At 38.4% G+C, this 15,204-nt stretch overlaps 1 protein-coding gene across 5 annotated transcripts in view; it reads left to right on the top strand.

The window, feature by feature from the left end:
* The window catches only part of itga11a (integrin, alpha 11a), a 72,200-nt gene that overhangs the window by 34,730 nt on the left and 22,266 nt on the right, over positions 1–15,204 (top strand). For 4 of the 5 annotated variants that reach the window (XM_032517804.1, XM_032517815.1, XM_032517795.1 and 1 more), the window contains 10 exons: positions 6,850–6,962; positions 7,481–7,572; positions 7,844–7,958; positions 8,090–8,217; positions 8,473–8,621; positions 8,714–8,858; positions 9,333–9,498; positions 10,409–10,479; positions 13,720–13,864; positions 14,773–14,921. In XM_032517804.1, coding sequence (XP_032373695.1) covers positions 6,850–6,962; positions 7,481–7,572; positions 7,844–7,958; positions 8,090–8,217; positions 8,473–8,621; positions 8,714–8,858; positions 9,333–9,498; positions 10,409–10,479; positions 13,720–13,864; positions 14,773–14,921 — 1,273 coding nt within the window. The remainder of the gene's footprint in view (positions 1–6,849; positions 6,963–7,480; positions 7,573–7,843; positions 7,959–8,089; positions 8,218–8,472; positions 8,622–8,713; positions 8,859–9,332; positions 9,499–10,408; positions 10,480–13,719; positions 13,865–14,772; positions 14,922–15,204) is intronic. The other variant, XM_032517826.1, reaches the window with a different exon arrangement.

Consider the following 15,204-nt stretch of genomic DNA (forward strand, 5'->3'; position numbering starts at 1 on the left):
ATACTAAAAATAAATGAGCATGTTGAACGATGTTGTAATCTCATATTACCCACCAAGAATTACATTAGCATTAGCTACTTGTCAACCAGCAACTATACAGTAGGCACAAAAGCACTTTTCCTCCTCGTTCCCCCCTACAGCTTGGTAGCCTAAGTGTCCGTTACTGTTACCATTACCGTTATTGGAATGTCTCATTCCAATGAGTTAATGAACCACTGAAACAATCTGAAACAATTTGGAAACAATATTTTAAGATAACATCAAAGCTTTCGTCCAGAGCCAAGAAAAAAAATGTGTCTACTTTGCTTTGCAGCTGAAGTTCCCTCAATGTCATCAGTCCTTCTCATTAGGGTTCGCTTAGAAAGCGGCACGTTCTCAAAAGCCTCTTTTTCCTCTGGGCAAGTTGTATATCTCTGCGTGTGTAGTAGTAGTAGTAGTAGTAGTAGTAGTAGTAGTAGTAGTAGTAGTAGTAGGGATAAACTTATAATCCTTCAAGACAGCGCTCTGTTCTCCACAAACTAAGCATACAGCCTTACCTTTGACTTCAGTGAATAAATACTTAGAAGTCCGTGTTTGGTTAAAAACTCAATGCTCTGTATCAACCTTTCTTTTTTCCCCATGAGCTGACATTTTTGAGGGATGCTGATTCACGTCCATGTTAACGTCATATTGCAGTTCTTCTTCTACTTATTTTTAATGCGACTTGAAACCAGCGAAGAAGAAGCTGCCTACGTTCGCACAAAAAAGCAACAACAAAAAACAATTGCCTTCAAAATAAAAGCAATGCAGTTGTATTCCATGCATGTACACTTATTTGCGTTTGATTGCTAACTTCCCATTGGTCTAACTGCGTCTCAATCACTGCTCAGGCACACGGATTCATTCTCCCTCATGGGGGGAGGGGCTTAGGAGACTGTTTGGGCTTTAGCAGAAAGGTGGGGAGGGACTGAGAAGTTGTCGATGTTTAAATTCTTTGGCTAAATCTTGGATCTTCACAATCCTACCTACAGCACCTTTAAGAGGCCTCTCTGGGATGAGGTCTAAGAGACAGGTAGAGGGCTTAGTGAAGAGACCTTTAACTTTAATTGTTAGGTCTATAGGATAAAAGCTGTCCAAGTATTTGTCAGGTCTTGTCGTTCTTTATAGCGGTCTTGCGTTTCAAGGTGAATCGTTAGAAGTTAAGGGCAAGATGTTATGAATTTTATCTCTACTTGATAAAATGTTATCATTAATGAAGTTCATGAAGTTGTTACTACTCAGAGCTATGGGAATAGATGACTCAATAGAGTTTTTTGAGCAAATAAAAATGCATCTTTAAAATCCCAGACTCCAAGTCTGCAGCAGAACAAGTGTGAGCACTTCATGTGAGCATTTCTGTTGATTGTCTGGGTTTTTTGACTTTCTGGTGCTAGTATTCATTCTATTTACAAATGTGACTTCTCACTTAGATTAGTCCATTTGTGTGAATGTGATAGACTTATTATGAATTGCAATGGACAATCGACAATGTCCCTGGCCATTTATGCCTTTTAACTTTCCAACCTCCACTTTCCCCTCAAGTAGTTTCACCTCAACTGAGCTTTTGAGAGAATTTAAACTGTTACAATAATAGATGTTGCCTGTGAGCATCTGTGCTACACTGCAGCACTCTCAACTTTTCCAGAGCTGTCTGATTTTCTTAAAACCCTCAGCTCTGTGTTTTGATAGGAACACAGCTGGTAAGTGACTTTGTAAAAAAGGCTTTAAAATTGCCGAAACTGAGGTAAACGAGGAATGCAGCTAAATTCAAAAGGTTTTCTTTGAGGAACAAATTAAGAAAGTAGTGTTCGTTGTTTCCACTGTAATGGACAAGTTGTTGACAAGAGCTTTTGTGTATCTGAAATATAAAACTAGTATGTGTCAAAGAAGACTTATCTGAGAAATCATTACCCAAGCATCTGGTATTTAAGTGAGCAGCTGAAGAAAAAAAAATACTATTTTCACAATTTTTGGCTTCAGAAACATCAATAAGTTGAGACATCTTTGTTAGGTCTGTTGACACTTTCTGTCCATGACTGCTGATAGAGCTACCAAGTTGAGGAAAGGTCACAATGTCAAGAATGTGTCATTTCCTCACATGTCTACTGAGCATTACGGTGCTTTAAACACTCTTTGGGGAGCTGAGAAGAGACCACTTTACTTCCAATTGACGAAGACCTTGGGGGTTTGAACCTGATGGGATTCATGGACCTGCATACTTGAACCATACACCACACTTTCCACTTTCTTTTCCCACTGTTTATTTTTCTACAGTTGTACCAGGTCTTCTCAATGGAGACCTGACCTTTACTCCTTAGCTCAGTTTCGACTTGCACACCACAAAGAACTACAGGGAGTCGGTCTGTGAAGTCTTTCAGCACTAGCCTCAAATAGTGTTCTCTTTATTTTGCTCATTTGCAAAGCCTCAAAGAAAAGTGTTTTTACACCTCTTGAGCGTGAGAGGAAAACAATTTGATCTATTGAATTTTACTTTAGACACAACAGATACAGTTATGTGATTGTAATGCTTATGTCAGTGGTGTTTTACACCTTTAATTTAGATGACTGATACCTGTTTCATTGATTATAGCAAAAATAGAACTCTAGAGCTACAGTTTCTGAGAGGTTGTATCATACATTGGCTAATTATCATTAAACATTCAACAAAAGTTCCACTGTGTTTAATGTGAGTGCCATTAGTTTAGCAGATATTTGGGCAAAGAATTTTGTATTGGATACGTTTTTACCTAATGGTGGCGCTATAGGATAAAAGTTAAGCTATTACCAAAGTTATTGAGTTAAGTCAAACGTCAACCACATTTTGATACTAGAGGAGAAATCGGGATCACCAAAGAATTCATCTTCCTCATGTACTATATCTGTACAATCCATGTATATGTTGAGATATAGTGTATATGTTAAATGCATGTTTTGGTATTTTTAAGTTTTATTGTGGACAGCAGAGATAATTTACTCTGAATCCCTTAGCCATGGGGGCATCCAGTTGAGCTTGAGATAGATTACTGGATAAGTTAAATCTTTGACTTGCTGGTAATGCCAGAGTAAAAAGTCAAGGGACAACCAAAGTCAACATTATTCATCCTGTGGGGACCATAAATGTCAATGTACAAATTTCTTCCAATCCATCTAATAGCTCTTCAGATATTTCAATCTGGGGGAATGTGACGGACTAACCAACCAACATTGCCTTTCCAATAGCCACACTGCTAGCGTGGCTAAAAATATGTCTTAGAAACATAGACCACTAATTGTTCGAACTGAAAAAGACCAACATGTTGGGGGGACAGCAAATTACAGCAACAAGCATGTGCTTTCTCATAAGTCATGTCACTGCCTGGTCAATACGCTCAAGTGAAATAGACACGCTAAATGAATGTCTTTGGAAAATGATTATTTGACAATAACAATTCTTTTGATTTATAAGGAAGCATTAACAAACGAACATATTCTGTTAATGCAGACAAATGGAATGTGATGAGCAAGCATGACATTAGACTAGTGCACTCATGTTTGGGGCATGGATGTGGTTTCACAGTGTATGCATCTCTTCCTTCCAAATATGAAAAAACATTACTACATTAATGACAGCCTGGGCTTGGGGATGGCACTTCCTCAAAACCCCAAGATTTTGTATTCCATGGTAACCATGGTAGAAAATGTTCATGCCTTCATTTTGGGTCAAGTTAATACTTTCAGTGTCATTAGCATTCTTGCATTGATGTTGCACCGAGGCTAGCATTCGCCCCTAATTGGTTCTAGGACATGATTGTTTGAACAGCTTCTGGTGAAATTTAGAAGGGCCCGAGGCAGGCGTCCCAGTCAAAGGCAACAATAGTCCTTTTTCATCAAGGTAGCTGTATCCTGACTTGACCTCGTGCTGCAGTGTCTCCTCTTGTCTAAGGATATTAATAGCTATAAAAATATGAGCACTGTTGGAGCCACTGTGGTGAAAGTGACTTCCAGAGGCTGTAAGACTTTAAAAGTTGGCTTCAGGTGCAATAACATTGAAGCCTACTTCCATATGAGGCTCTCTTTAATGTGGACAGTTTCATCTTGTCCTCGTCACTGCTTTAAAATGTCAAACAATAACAAATGTGTATGTGTGTATGCAAATGTAATTTGTATAGCTACACTAAAAGGAACTCACAAATAAAGATGGCATGCCACATGACATCAACAAATAAACTCAAGACTGAAACAGGTAAACAATCTCACCACAAAGTCCACTTCTGTTCTCGAGACTAATTATATCACACAATCTTCCGCAACTGGAGTCTGGACTGGTTGTCATGGAAGTGTTGACTCAATTTTCAGTCAATACAACTTTATTTATTCCTGCAGGACCACCGCCATTCTTTTGATGAACTGTATGCAATAGCTTGCTACTCAAGTCTAAAAATAAAAACACCTTTGATAAAGAAGAAGGAAAAAGAAAAAAAACTTTCTCAAGCCACTGTATGTGTCAACAGGATCTGGAAAAACTGGTCCATGCTTTCATCTTTAGTAGACTTGACTACTGTAACAGTGTCTTTACAGGTCTCCCTAAAAAATCAGACAGCTGCAGCTGATTCAGAACGCTGCTGCTCGAGTCCACACTAAGACCAAGAGACTGGATCATATCACTCCAGTTCTGAAGTCTTTACACTGGTTTCCTGTGCCTCAAAGAATTGATTTCAAAGTTATTTTGCTAATTTATAAATCAATCTGCTACTACACTATGAACCACCCAGATCTCTCAGGTCATCTGGGACAGGTCTACTTTCTGTCCCCAGAGTCAGAACTAAACAGGGTGAAGCAGCTTTCAGTTCCTATGCTCCTCATATCTGGAATAAACTCCCAGAAACCTGCAGATCCGCTGCTACTCTCAGTTCTTTTAAATCAAGGCTGAAGACCTTTCATTTTGATGTTGCCTTTCTTTAAATGGTTGTTCATTTCTTTAATGTTTAATTTCTGAGACTGCACTGTAACTTTTATTCTTGTGTTTTATCTGTGTTTTTTAACTGTTTTTGTGTAAAGCACTTTGAATTAACCTGTTGCTGAAATGTGCTATACAAATAAAGCTGCCTTGCCTTGCCTACTGTATTATATAGCCCTGTGATTCTTCAGCACTGTGTTCAGTGTATTTCTTCAGTTACGGAATGTGTCCTTTATCATGTCAGCATCGTCATACATGCTGCATTTAGGTAGCACTTTTATCCAAAGGGATTTACATCCGTGTCTTTCATCCGTTCACTGCTTTCTACAGAACAATTTAAATGCAACTTTAAATGACTATTTTAGGTCCTATCTATTTTGGTACAGATTAAACAATACAGTTGTAGATACTCTGTGTTATATCGCAGTGATATATATTTAAATGCTGATATTATTGTATCTATTTATTGGTTTAATGCTGTATATAATGTGTATGTGTTGCAAAATTCCCCTTGGAGAGAAAAAGCTGAGCGTGGCTTTGCGGTTAACGTATGTTAAAACCATAGACCGTTATGGTTAAAACCTGGGGCATTTGAACACAGGACCTTGTGACAGTGCTGAGATGTAGGAATAGTGAGGCATTTAATCTAAAGATATCACTTGATAAACAGAAACGCATCACAAGACAGCGTGAAACCCTAAAGGACTTTCATGAAGGTCATCAATAGTAAATGAAACGGCTAACCCCCTTTTTATTTCTAACAAAGAGAGTTCTTGTCTCTGACATATATGTGAAGTATGGCTCCCTTTAAGGCTTTTATGTCCTCCATCAGTCCTGAAGTAAACACACCACACAACTTTCTATTGTTCATCACATCAAGTCATTTTAGTGACATAAGACCACACTGACCCCGCAAAGGGAACCCAATGGGAAGTCTCCTCACAAAAACTACAGTACATCATGTGAAAAGAATGTCCAGAGCTCGACATTGCTCTTTAAGGAAATCTAAATCATAATAATAATAATAATAATAATAATAATAATAATAATAATAATAATAAATGTAATTTCTATAGCGCTTTTCAAGGCCACAAAGTCGCTTAATCCTATTGTGGTCTATAATGACACAGTTCCTCTGATTCAACTTTTCTCACTCACTGCAGCAGGAATTGGTGTGACCTTAGAGTTTAGAAAATGGAGTAAAAGTCTGTTGTTTTGCGTTTATTAAAAATTAAAAAATAAATAAATAACTGATACACCTCCTTCCAAAACTACTGTAAGGGTACCCTTAAGTAGCGCACTTACCTAGCACCTCCAATTAACATTTATATACAACCATCTGACTTTTACTTGACTTGACCATTTTGTACTTCATTTAAAATCTGTATGTAGTTAAAACAACTATTCGGTAATTTAACATGAAATTTGGTTAGGGAATGTGAAAGTTATAATGATGATTCCCATATTTTGCTAATCCAAAATAAATTTTTGCTTGATGGTCCAATGGAGATACCGTTGTATCTTGATGTTCTGACTTGGAGGAGATGACTGATTGTACTGGGTGTGACCGAGTGGAACTGTTTATGAATGAGACGTCTGCTTCTGCTGGACATGATTAAACATGCTTAGTTAACGGCCTTGAATAAATAGAGATTTAAAACCTTCTCGGTCAGCCCATGTGTTTTGTGTGGGTCACTGAGGTTAACAATCACACTCATACTCCCTCAGAGAATTAGATACCAGACAAAGACTTACTCTTAGCTAGAACAAAAGTTGCTAATCTTCTAGCTTGACTAGTTAACTGTTTCTAGAAAATAACAACTGAGACATTTTGTAAATTACACATTGATGTACCTTTTCAGTAATGCTAACCTTTGGATTTTGTGTCTTTGCAGGTTATTAGTGGGCGCTCCATATGAAATGAATGGTCCTTATCAGACAGGGGATGTTTATAAATGTTCACTGAGCAGACGAACCAATGGAAACGGTTGCTCCAAGCTCAACTTAGGTATAGTATCACAAACACTTTTTTTTATACCAGAGAATCCAGAGTAGCAGTGACAATCATGAATGTACATCATCTGGATAAATGTGTATGCACGGATTATACAGTATGTGTGTTTGTGTCTGTGTGTTTTGCTGCATGTGTCATCATTGAACAGTAAACATCATGGTGGCATGTGTGAGACAGAAGTGTGGGTACCATACCAAAATTCCACATTTTACTGTTTTTTTTAAATTGTTTATGTACATTTCCACATGTGTGTTTTACTACACATCTCACCGCATGCTTCTTCATACCCGTTGCACATGTGTTGTGCTGGTTAGAAAGGCACATGGAGTTGTGTCAAGTAAATGTTTGGGTCTGAGGATGTAGACGCTGCTTTGGCTGCCCAGACGGCAATAACAAACTAAAGTCCCAGATGGGAGAACCTCTGTTTGCTCTCAGAAGGACAGTGCATGTATTTATGTATATATGAGTCTGTGCATCCAAGATCCTCTCAGTAAGATTCATTTGCCCTCAAGGAAGGATATCTCTGACCAACGTATCAGAGCGAAAGGACAAGATGAGGTTGGGAATGACACTCACGTCGAACCCTCAAGACAACAGCTTTGTGGTGAGATTAAAACTCATTGGTTTTATCTTCTTGAGATGTAACATAGACTAATGGTCTGTTGCTGCATAACCTTTTTTGAGTAAGTAAGAACACATTTAATAAAATAGCAATGGTCAAAATGGAAAAAAATACCACAAGATTGTCTTTTGATTACATGGTTGTCACACTGCAGCTCTCCCTACGGAAGTTCTCTGAGAGCATGAACCTAAGTCTCTGTAATATGCTGAGGTCGATAATGTTGTTTGTATAAATGAAGTATTTTATGTTTCAGGCCTGTGGGCCGGTATGGTCCTATGAGTGTGGCAGCTCTTACTACAGCACTGGCATATGCTCCAGAGTCAATGCGAGCTTTAAGTTCTCCAGAACGATTGCTCCTGCCTTTCAGAGTAAGCCTTAAAATATCTTTTCTGTTTGACAAACATTCATGGACAGTTCTAGGTCAAAGCAGGAGATTATGTCCTCCTTTAAGAACATCTACTCTCCTCATTATTAAGTCTCATCTTTAAATATTTTTCAGGATGTGAGACATATATGGACATAGTGATCGTTCTGGATGGCTCAAACTCCATCTACCCCTGGTATGAAGTGCAGGCTTTTCTCATCAACATTCTTCAGAAGTTCTATGTTGGACCAGGTCAAATACAGGTGTGTAAGAAAGGAAGAAATACTAAAAGAAGATCCATTATATTGGTAATCTTCCTTATTGGATAAATTCAAATACTGGACTTAATTTATACAAAATAATTTTCTTTATATAGATTTATTTTGCCTGTCAAAATTTCATTAACATTTTTTTTTTAAGTTACTATGCCGGGAAAAAGTCATTGCTGTAATTAACTGCAAGAAGACAGAGCTCTTATTAATTGTGTTAGATAATTTTCATTGTGTATTTTTGGACAGGTTGGAGTTGTTCAGTATGGTGAGAAGGTGGTCCATGAATTCAAACTCAGCGACTACAAATCTGTTGAGGAAGTGGTGAAGAGAGCGCGCAGTATCAACCAACGAGGTGGGGAGGAGACCAACACAGCTCTTGGCATCAACATAGCACGGTACAGTATTTACTGTTTGTACAAAAGAGCAGCATTAATTCACTACTCCTCCATTCTGTGATTTATTTTACAAATCAAACATGTTTTCACAGCTCACAAGCTTTCAAACAAGGAGGTCGACGAGGTGCCAAGAAGGTGATGATAGTGATAACTGATGGAGAGTCACATGACAGCGCGGATCTCCAGCAAGCCATCGAGGACAGTGAGAAGGACGGTATCACCCGTTATGCCATTGCTGTGAGTCTGCTAGACCTATTATTTACCTGGGTTAGATGGCTTACACTTTATGAGTTTTAACTTAGTTTTCTGATGGCTAATGTTTTTTCCAGTGCAGCATTAAAATGCCATAAACATGAGATGACCTCATGGAGTTTAGTGAAGCATGGAGCCAAAAACACTTGAGCCCCTAGATGCAGTGGAAGCGCTGTTAAAGGTGTAAATGGTCTCATCCCAACCAAAAGCCTTTTTTTGGTTCACACTACTGGTGCAGCTTATGGCACACTTGATTCTAGATTTAATTTACTTAGCTGGGCATGATTATCTGAGCAAAACCTCTACAGTTATTTGGTTAAAAACCAACTGGAATTGGTGACAGCATTGGCATTGGTGGAGAAAACCTAAATCCTCTGAAACCTTCTTTAAAAGTGCCAATGTTAACCTGTTGTAGGCCTATAAAATGTGACAGATTTGTAATTAAATTTGTTGACACAGGTCCTTGGCTACTACAACCGTAGAGGAATTAACCCTGAAGCCTTCCTTAATGAAATCAAGTACATTGCCAGCGACCCAGATGACAAACACTTCTTTAATGTGACAGATGAGTCGGCGCTGAAGGATATTGTGGACGCACTTGGAGAACGCATCTTCAGTTTGGAAGGTTTTGAAAAGAATGAATTAAAACTACATACTTTACATGACATTTAACTGATGCTTTTATCCAAAGCAACCTACAATTGCTATATATGTCAGAGGTTGCATGCCTCTGGAGCAAGTGGGGGGTTAAGGGTTAAGTGTTGTGCTCAGGGACACATTGGCAGATATATTGCGGTGGGAATTGAACTCCGGTCTCCCACACCAAAGGCATGTGTCATATCCACTGCGTCATCACCACCCAACATACAGTACATTACATTTATTTAGCAGACAATGAGTCCAAAGAAACTCATCATACTGGGAAGTGCATTCAAAAACAGGGACTATAACAGCTAAAAGCATTTTCAGTGCTATAGTGCAAGTTCTTAGGACTAAACAGCATACAGTAGTAACCTCCTAGTAATGTACTTCTACATTTGCATGAAAATATTCTAACTCAACATTTGGTGATTTTCATATTTTATCTTTAACCAAAGGACACAATGGTTTTCTGTGGAATATAGAGAAATACCATACAACAATTCTAATAATAAGTTAGGTTATTAAGTTATTAATTAAGTTAAGTTATTTATCAAGTGAAAATGAAAAAAACTTGGCTTGGAAGGTTCCAGTTTCTGAAATGTGAGGATTTGTTGCTTTTCACAATTTTCTATCATTGTAATTTGAATAATTTGGTTCTTAGACTGTGAATTTGAAGACTGATACTTGATATCCTATATACTAAATGGTTAATCATGAAAAGGAATGATTAACCGCAGTGGTAACGTTCTAACTAAGCCTGATTCTTATTGCTGAAACATCACATAGAGACCCCAATAACAATACCCTCTTAGGTGTTATTTGTGGTTTGGTAGCTTAAATTTCTTTACTGCTGAAGTGGCTGAAAGCTGTAAAATACTGACTTGTTTACACAGGAACCAGTACGAATGGGACAGCGTTTGGCCTCCAGATGTCTCAAGCTGGATTTTCAGCACACAACGTTGAGGTGAGTCTTACTTCTGCTACCACGTCGCCTCTTATGTCAACATGTAGAACAACACACATTGTCTTAATTTCTGGCGCATCGTAACTCCTACCCAGAACCTGGCATTTATCACTTTCACGTCCCCCCTTAGGTGCCTGATATGTGGCCCCAGAGGGTTTAGGTCTTCCTGATTTAGGAGCCCCTGACAAAAGACTTGGGCCTTTTTCCACTTCAATCATGCAGTGATGAGTAGCAAGACAAAAGACAAAAAAAATAAAGACAGTTCGGCTCCAGAATGGGTTTTTTTCCGCTTACTTTATCTCAAGGCTTTTGATTGTATCTGAGAGCAAAATAGTTACAGGTGTGCTGGCTATGAGAGTGACACAGCTGGAAGAGGGAGATAAGACACATCTCCTCTACTGTACCAGCTGATCATACCAGTTCATTGATTCTCATTCCTCTCTTTCTGGCTCCGTCCAGACATTTGCTGATGCAACTGCTTTGATTTTCCAGTTCCCCTTCACAGTGGGATTTGTCAAGGGAGGAATAAATATCTCCATTGATGATAAAATATAAATATATAGCTGAATTTGCAGCTGGGTGGCAGCAATGTCTGGAAATTCTGTCCACAAGACCAGATTCCAAAGATTCTCAACAACACCAACCTGTGAGTGTTGAGTGTAGGATAAGTCATTGGAAAGAATCTCTGGGCTTTAAAGGAGAAAAGCAGTCCTGAAAGCCCAGATGGTTTTGCTGAATGTGATATGTGCCAACTCTCAAGGCTGCTTATGTCATATACTATCCATATGGACATTTAATGCATCTGCATACATAGCAATATCTCTGTCTTCTGTTAGTTTTATTAATTGTAACTAAACAATGCTAAAAAATAGTCCCAAGGCTCTCTGCTTATTTGCAAAACTGATTCTAATATACAATACAGAATATACATTCCTTGTTGAGCTGGTATAATGTGATATATTCTTTATACACAAATCTGGCCCCCTCCTATACAATAAAGATTTGACATCCTAACCAAAGCAATGCTCATGGCCGTACATGCAACTGCAGTAGAAATAGGTCACTGGTCTGTAAGGTTGAAATGTTTTGGAGTTTCATTCATTTACCATGGAGACCATTCTGACCAAAACAGACAACCACATTGGCGTAAAGCTGCTGTCAAAGAATGACGTAGTGCGAGTTTGGTGAGTACACAATTCCATCTTTCAGGAAGGATTTGCAAGCCTTCCAGCAAATGCTCAAACACTGGAAAATGTGTTGTTGGCACAGTGTGTACGGCAAGAAAAAAAACTGAGCTCATTAAGAAGAGAAACCCTATAATTACATTGTCAGTGACACAAAGTATGGTGAACCATGGAAGATAGAAAATCCTTCCTCTATTCCTCCTTGTGTCTGCAGCTATTTGCACTTGCCGGTTTGTTTCCTTTGTTGAAAGACGATTTGAAATACACACTGACCAAGATTCATCAGTGATGTAATACTGGGCTTTATAGCAGATTTACTTTCTTTGCACACTGGTTTTTAATCGTGTGAAAATGTTCTAGTGTAGCGTTTGTGACTGTTGATAAAGTAGCTGTTGATTTGACATGAATACCTGGACAGAATATGTCTTAAATAAAGTATGGATAAGCAGATTTCAAGTTTTCATTCACATGTTACTTTATTACAAAACCTGTTCATAGATACAGTATGTCCAACTTTAAAAATAACGGGAGATATAGGGTGCTGGGGTTAATCACAGACAATATTAGACAAAGAAAAAACTAAAACAAAATGGGCCCAGGATACTTAACTTGTTTGATATGTGTTACCTGAGGAGGAGTGATGTTCTATCTGAAAAGGGTGAAAATGGTTCACATTGTTAAATACGACTTGGAAAAGGAGATCTAGGGGAAACAGCACTTATTGCGACGTTAAATATGTTTTTTGTATGGGCTACGGTTAGTCCATAGTTCATCCAGTCAATGTATAGCCATTCAGTATTTTTTATAAGGTAATTTTGAATATGTTTTCATAATCTATCAAAGAAAATGAAGTCTGGTACACTATTTTTTCACATCGAAATGGTCCAGTATGCTGCTATAATAGAAGAAAGTTGGATTTGTCCAGTGTGGAATCTGAAAGAAATTGAAAATTTTAGTTTTTTAGCATATTCCTTCATTCATCATGAGATGGACCTTTGGTTTCTATGTACTGTACCGCAACGTGTTCTGGTTGTAGCAATGTCTGTTGTTGTTTTCATTTTCTTTCAAAATAAACCGAAAATGTACTGAGAAATAGTATTGTTGAAATGAATCATTGCATTGTTGCATCACAGTGCTACCTGGACAATTCTGCATAAATGCAGACAGAAGACAGACCATAATCTTTATTGTTTTTTGCAATTTGTCTGTGGTCAGCTGTGTTCAGATTCTGCCACATTTAGGAACTGTCTTTTTTAAGAGCAGATGCAATATAAAGGGGAGTTCATATATCTGACTGCTTGAATTTGTTGATGAAAACCATGTGTAGCAATATATAATAACATTGAGGAGGTGACGCATCGTGATAGAGCTGCAACTAACAATTAGTTTCATTGTTGATTAATCTGTTGAATATTTTCTCGATTAATCAATCACTTGTTTGATCTAGAGAATGTCAGAAATTGTAAAAAATGTGCATCAGTATTTCCCATAAGCCCAAGATGACGTCCTCAAATGTCTTGTTTTGTCCACAGCCCAAAGATATCCAGTTTACTGTCACAGAGGAGAGTAGACACTAGAATATATTCACATTTAACTAGCTGGAATCAAAGAACAATTTACTTTTGTCTTAAAAAAATTACTCCAACCGACTAATCGATTATCAAAATAGTTGGCGATTCATTTAAAAGTTGACAACTAACTGTTTAATCGATTAATATTTGCAGCTCTACATTGTGATCACGATATCAATTTGAATCATTGACAGGATAATCATAATCAAATGGAATCAGGAGACTGGTGAAGATTTACAGCCCTAGTGAGAACCACCCTTGTGTTTGTTACTGTTACCAAGATTACGTTTTGTGATCAAATTACACCAACATTAATCTGACTGAAACTAAAGTGGGCCAACCACACAGGCTGTGCTCTAAAATTTTAAGTTCAATTAGTTAATTATCATTAACATATACAGTAATTGTCATGTTGCGTGCATGTGTATAACCCAATCATACTCTGCTGTTTTGAAGTATAAAAATCCACCATATCTTCCACAAAGGATGGGATTCTGGTCGGTGCAGTCGGGGCTTATGATTGGAACGGGGCAGTGCTGAAGGAAACACGACAGGGAAAGGTGGTCCCTCCAAAGTCCTCCTACACGCAGGAGTTCCCTGAAGAGCTCAAGAACCACGGTGCCTATTTGGGTGAGTAACACCCTTGACATTATTTTAATGGAGTGGAAAAACATGACTGGATTGTGATGGACTTGTCTATTATGGTGGAAGAAATGCAGAGAAAGTACAATGTTGTAACTTTAATAATAAAGGCTACGCTTGAACACCTTTTTATTTTGCTCCCACAGCTACCAATCCGTTTACATCCTCTTGTCCTTGTAGAAGACATGTGGTTTAACACTAACTATATGAGCAGCAACCCTTCTCAATAAAGTGTACCCATTGCTCCAGTACTTCCCATCATATCCAACCCTATGTCACTGCACCACCACAGCCCTCTGCTTTTACCATCTGTGGTTCATCTCTGCGCTTATCCACCAGGCTGCCAATGGATGCCGTTCTAGACTCAATAGTAATATGAGGTGGAGGCATAATTTTGGACAAGCAGGGAGAAAGTTAAAGCTAGGAAAAAGGGGCTACGGAGATGTGAGATGAAGGTGGAAAAATATATGGCGAGTAAGTGGAATTTTTAGTGGGAAAAGATGAAAAAGAAGAAGAAACCTGAGAAACCAGAACATCCAGTTCTGCGTAACTGAATGCAGCTCATGGAGTTTCAACTTCTGAATTTGCAAAGTTTTACTATTTTTCCTTGTGTCATACACATCATTCCTATGAAATTTAAGCTAAAGGTCAGGCAGGCCCACTCGCTGTTAGCACACTCTAGTAGCGGTACAAAGCGTAGTGCCTGGGATCTTTATTAGAATTTGACTGTCAAGCAATCAATTTACTCACTTAACAGATCCATAGTCAATTGAAGTAATTACTAAGATCACATGTAATATCCTACTTGGATTTACTATATACTAAATCTACTTACTTCAGAGGGATGTTGTCTGCAAACAGGCAGAATTAATGTGTGTGTTTTTTTATATAACTAGGTTATACTGTGACGTCTGTGGTGTCTGCCAGAAACGGTCGTCTACTCGTAGCGGGAGCGCCACGATTTAACCACACTGGCAAAGTGATCATCTTCACTCTGAAGAACTCAGGCAACCTCACCATCCTGCACTCCCTCAAAGGCCAGCAGGTACACTACTGGAGCATCCAGCACTTCACCTACTTGATGAAAAAGTGCTGCAGGCCAGTTGAACACTGATGTAGTGCTCATATCTGCTTTGGAAGAATGCCACAGTCCAACAACTTACACATTATTCTCATGTCATAGGTTTTTGTAGAAATATTGCCTGTATAGTCTACTGGTTTCTCGCAGTCCATTAGCATGTCTGACCGTGTCTTGTTTTTGATACTGCCACTGGGGGACATCAAAGTCTGACCTTTTTGAATTTGTAGACCTTGGAGTGTCTACAGAG

This window comes from Etheostoma spectabile, chromosome 1 (assembly GCF_008692095.1).
Source record: "Etheostoma spectabile isolate EspeVRDwgs_2016 chromosome 1, UIUC_Espe_1.0, whole genome shotgun sequence".
NCBI classification, from domain to species: Eukaryota; Metazoa; Chordata; class Actinopteri; order Perciformes; family Percidae; genus Etheostoma; species Etheostoma spectabile.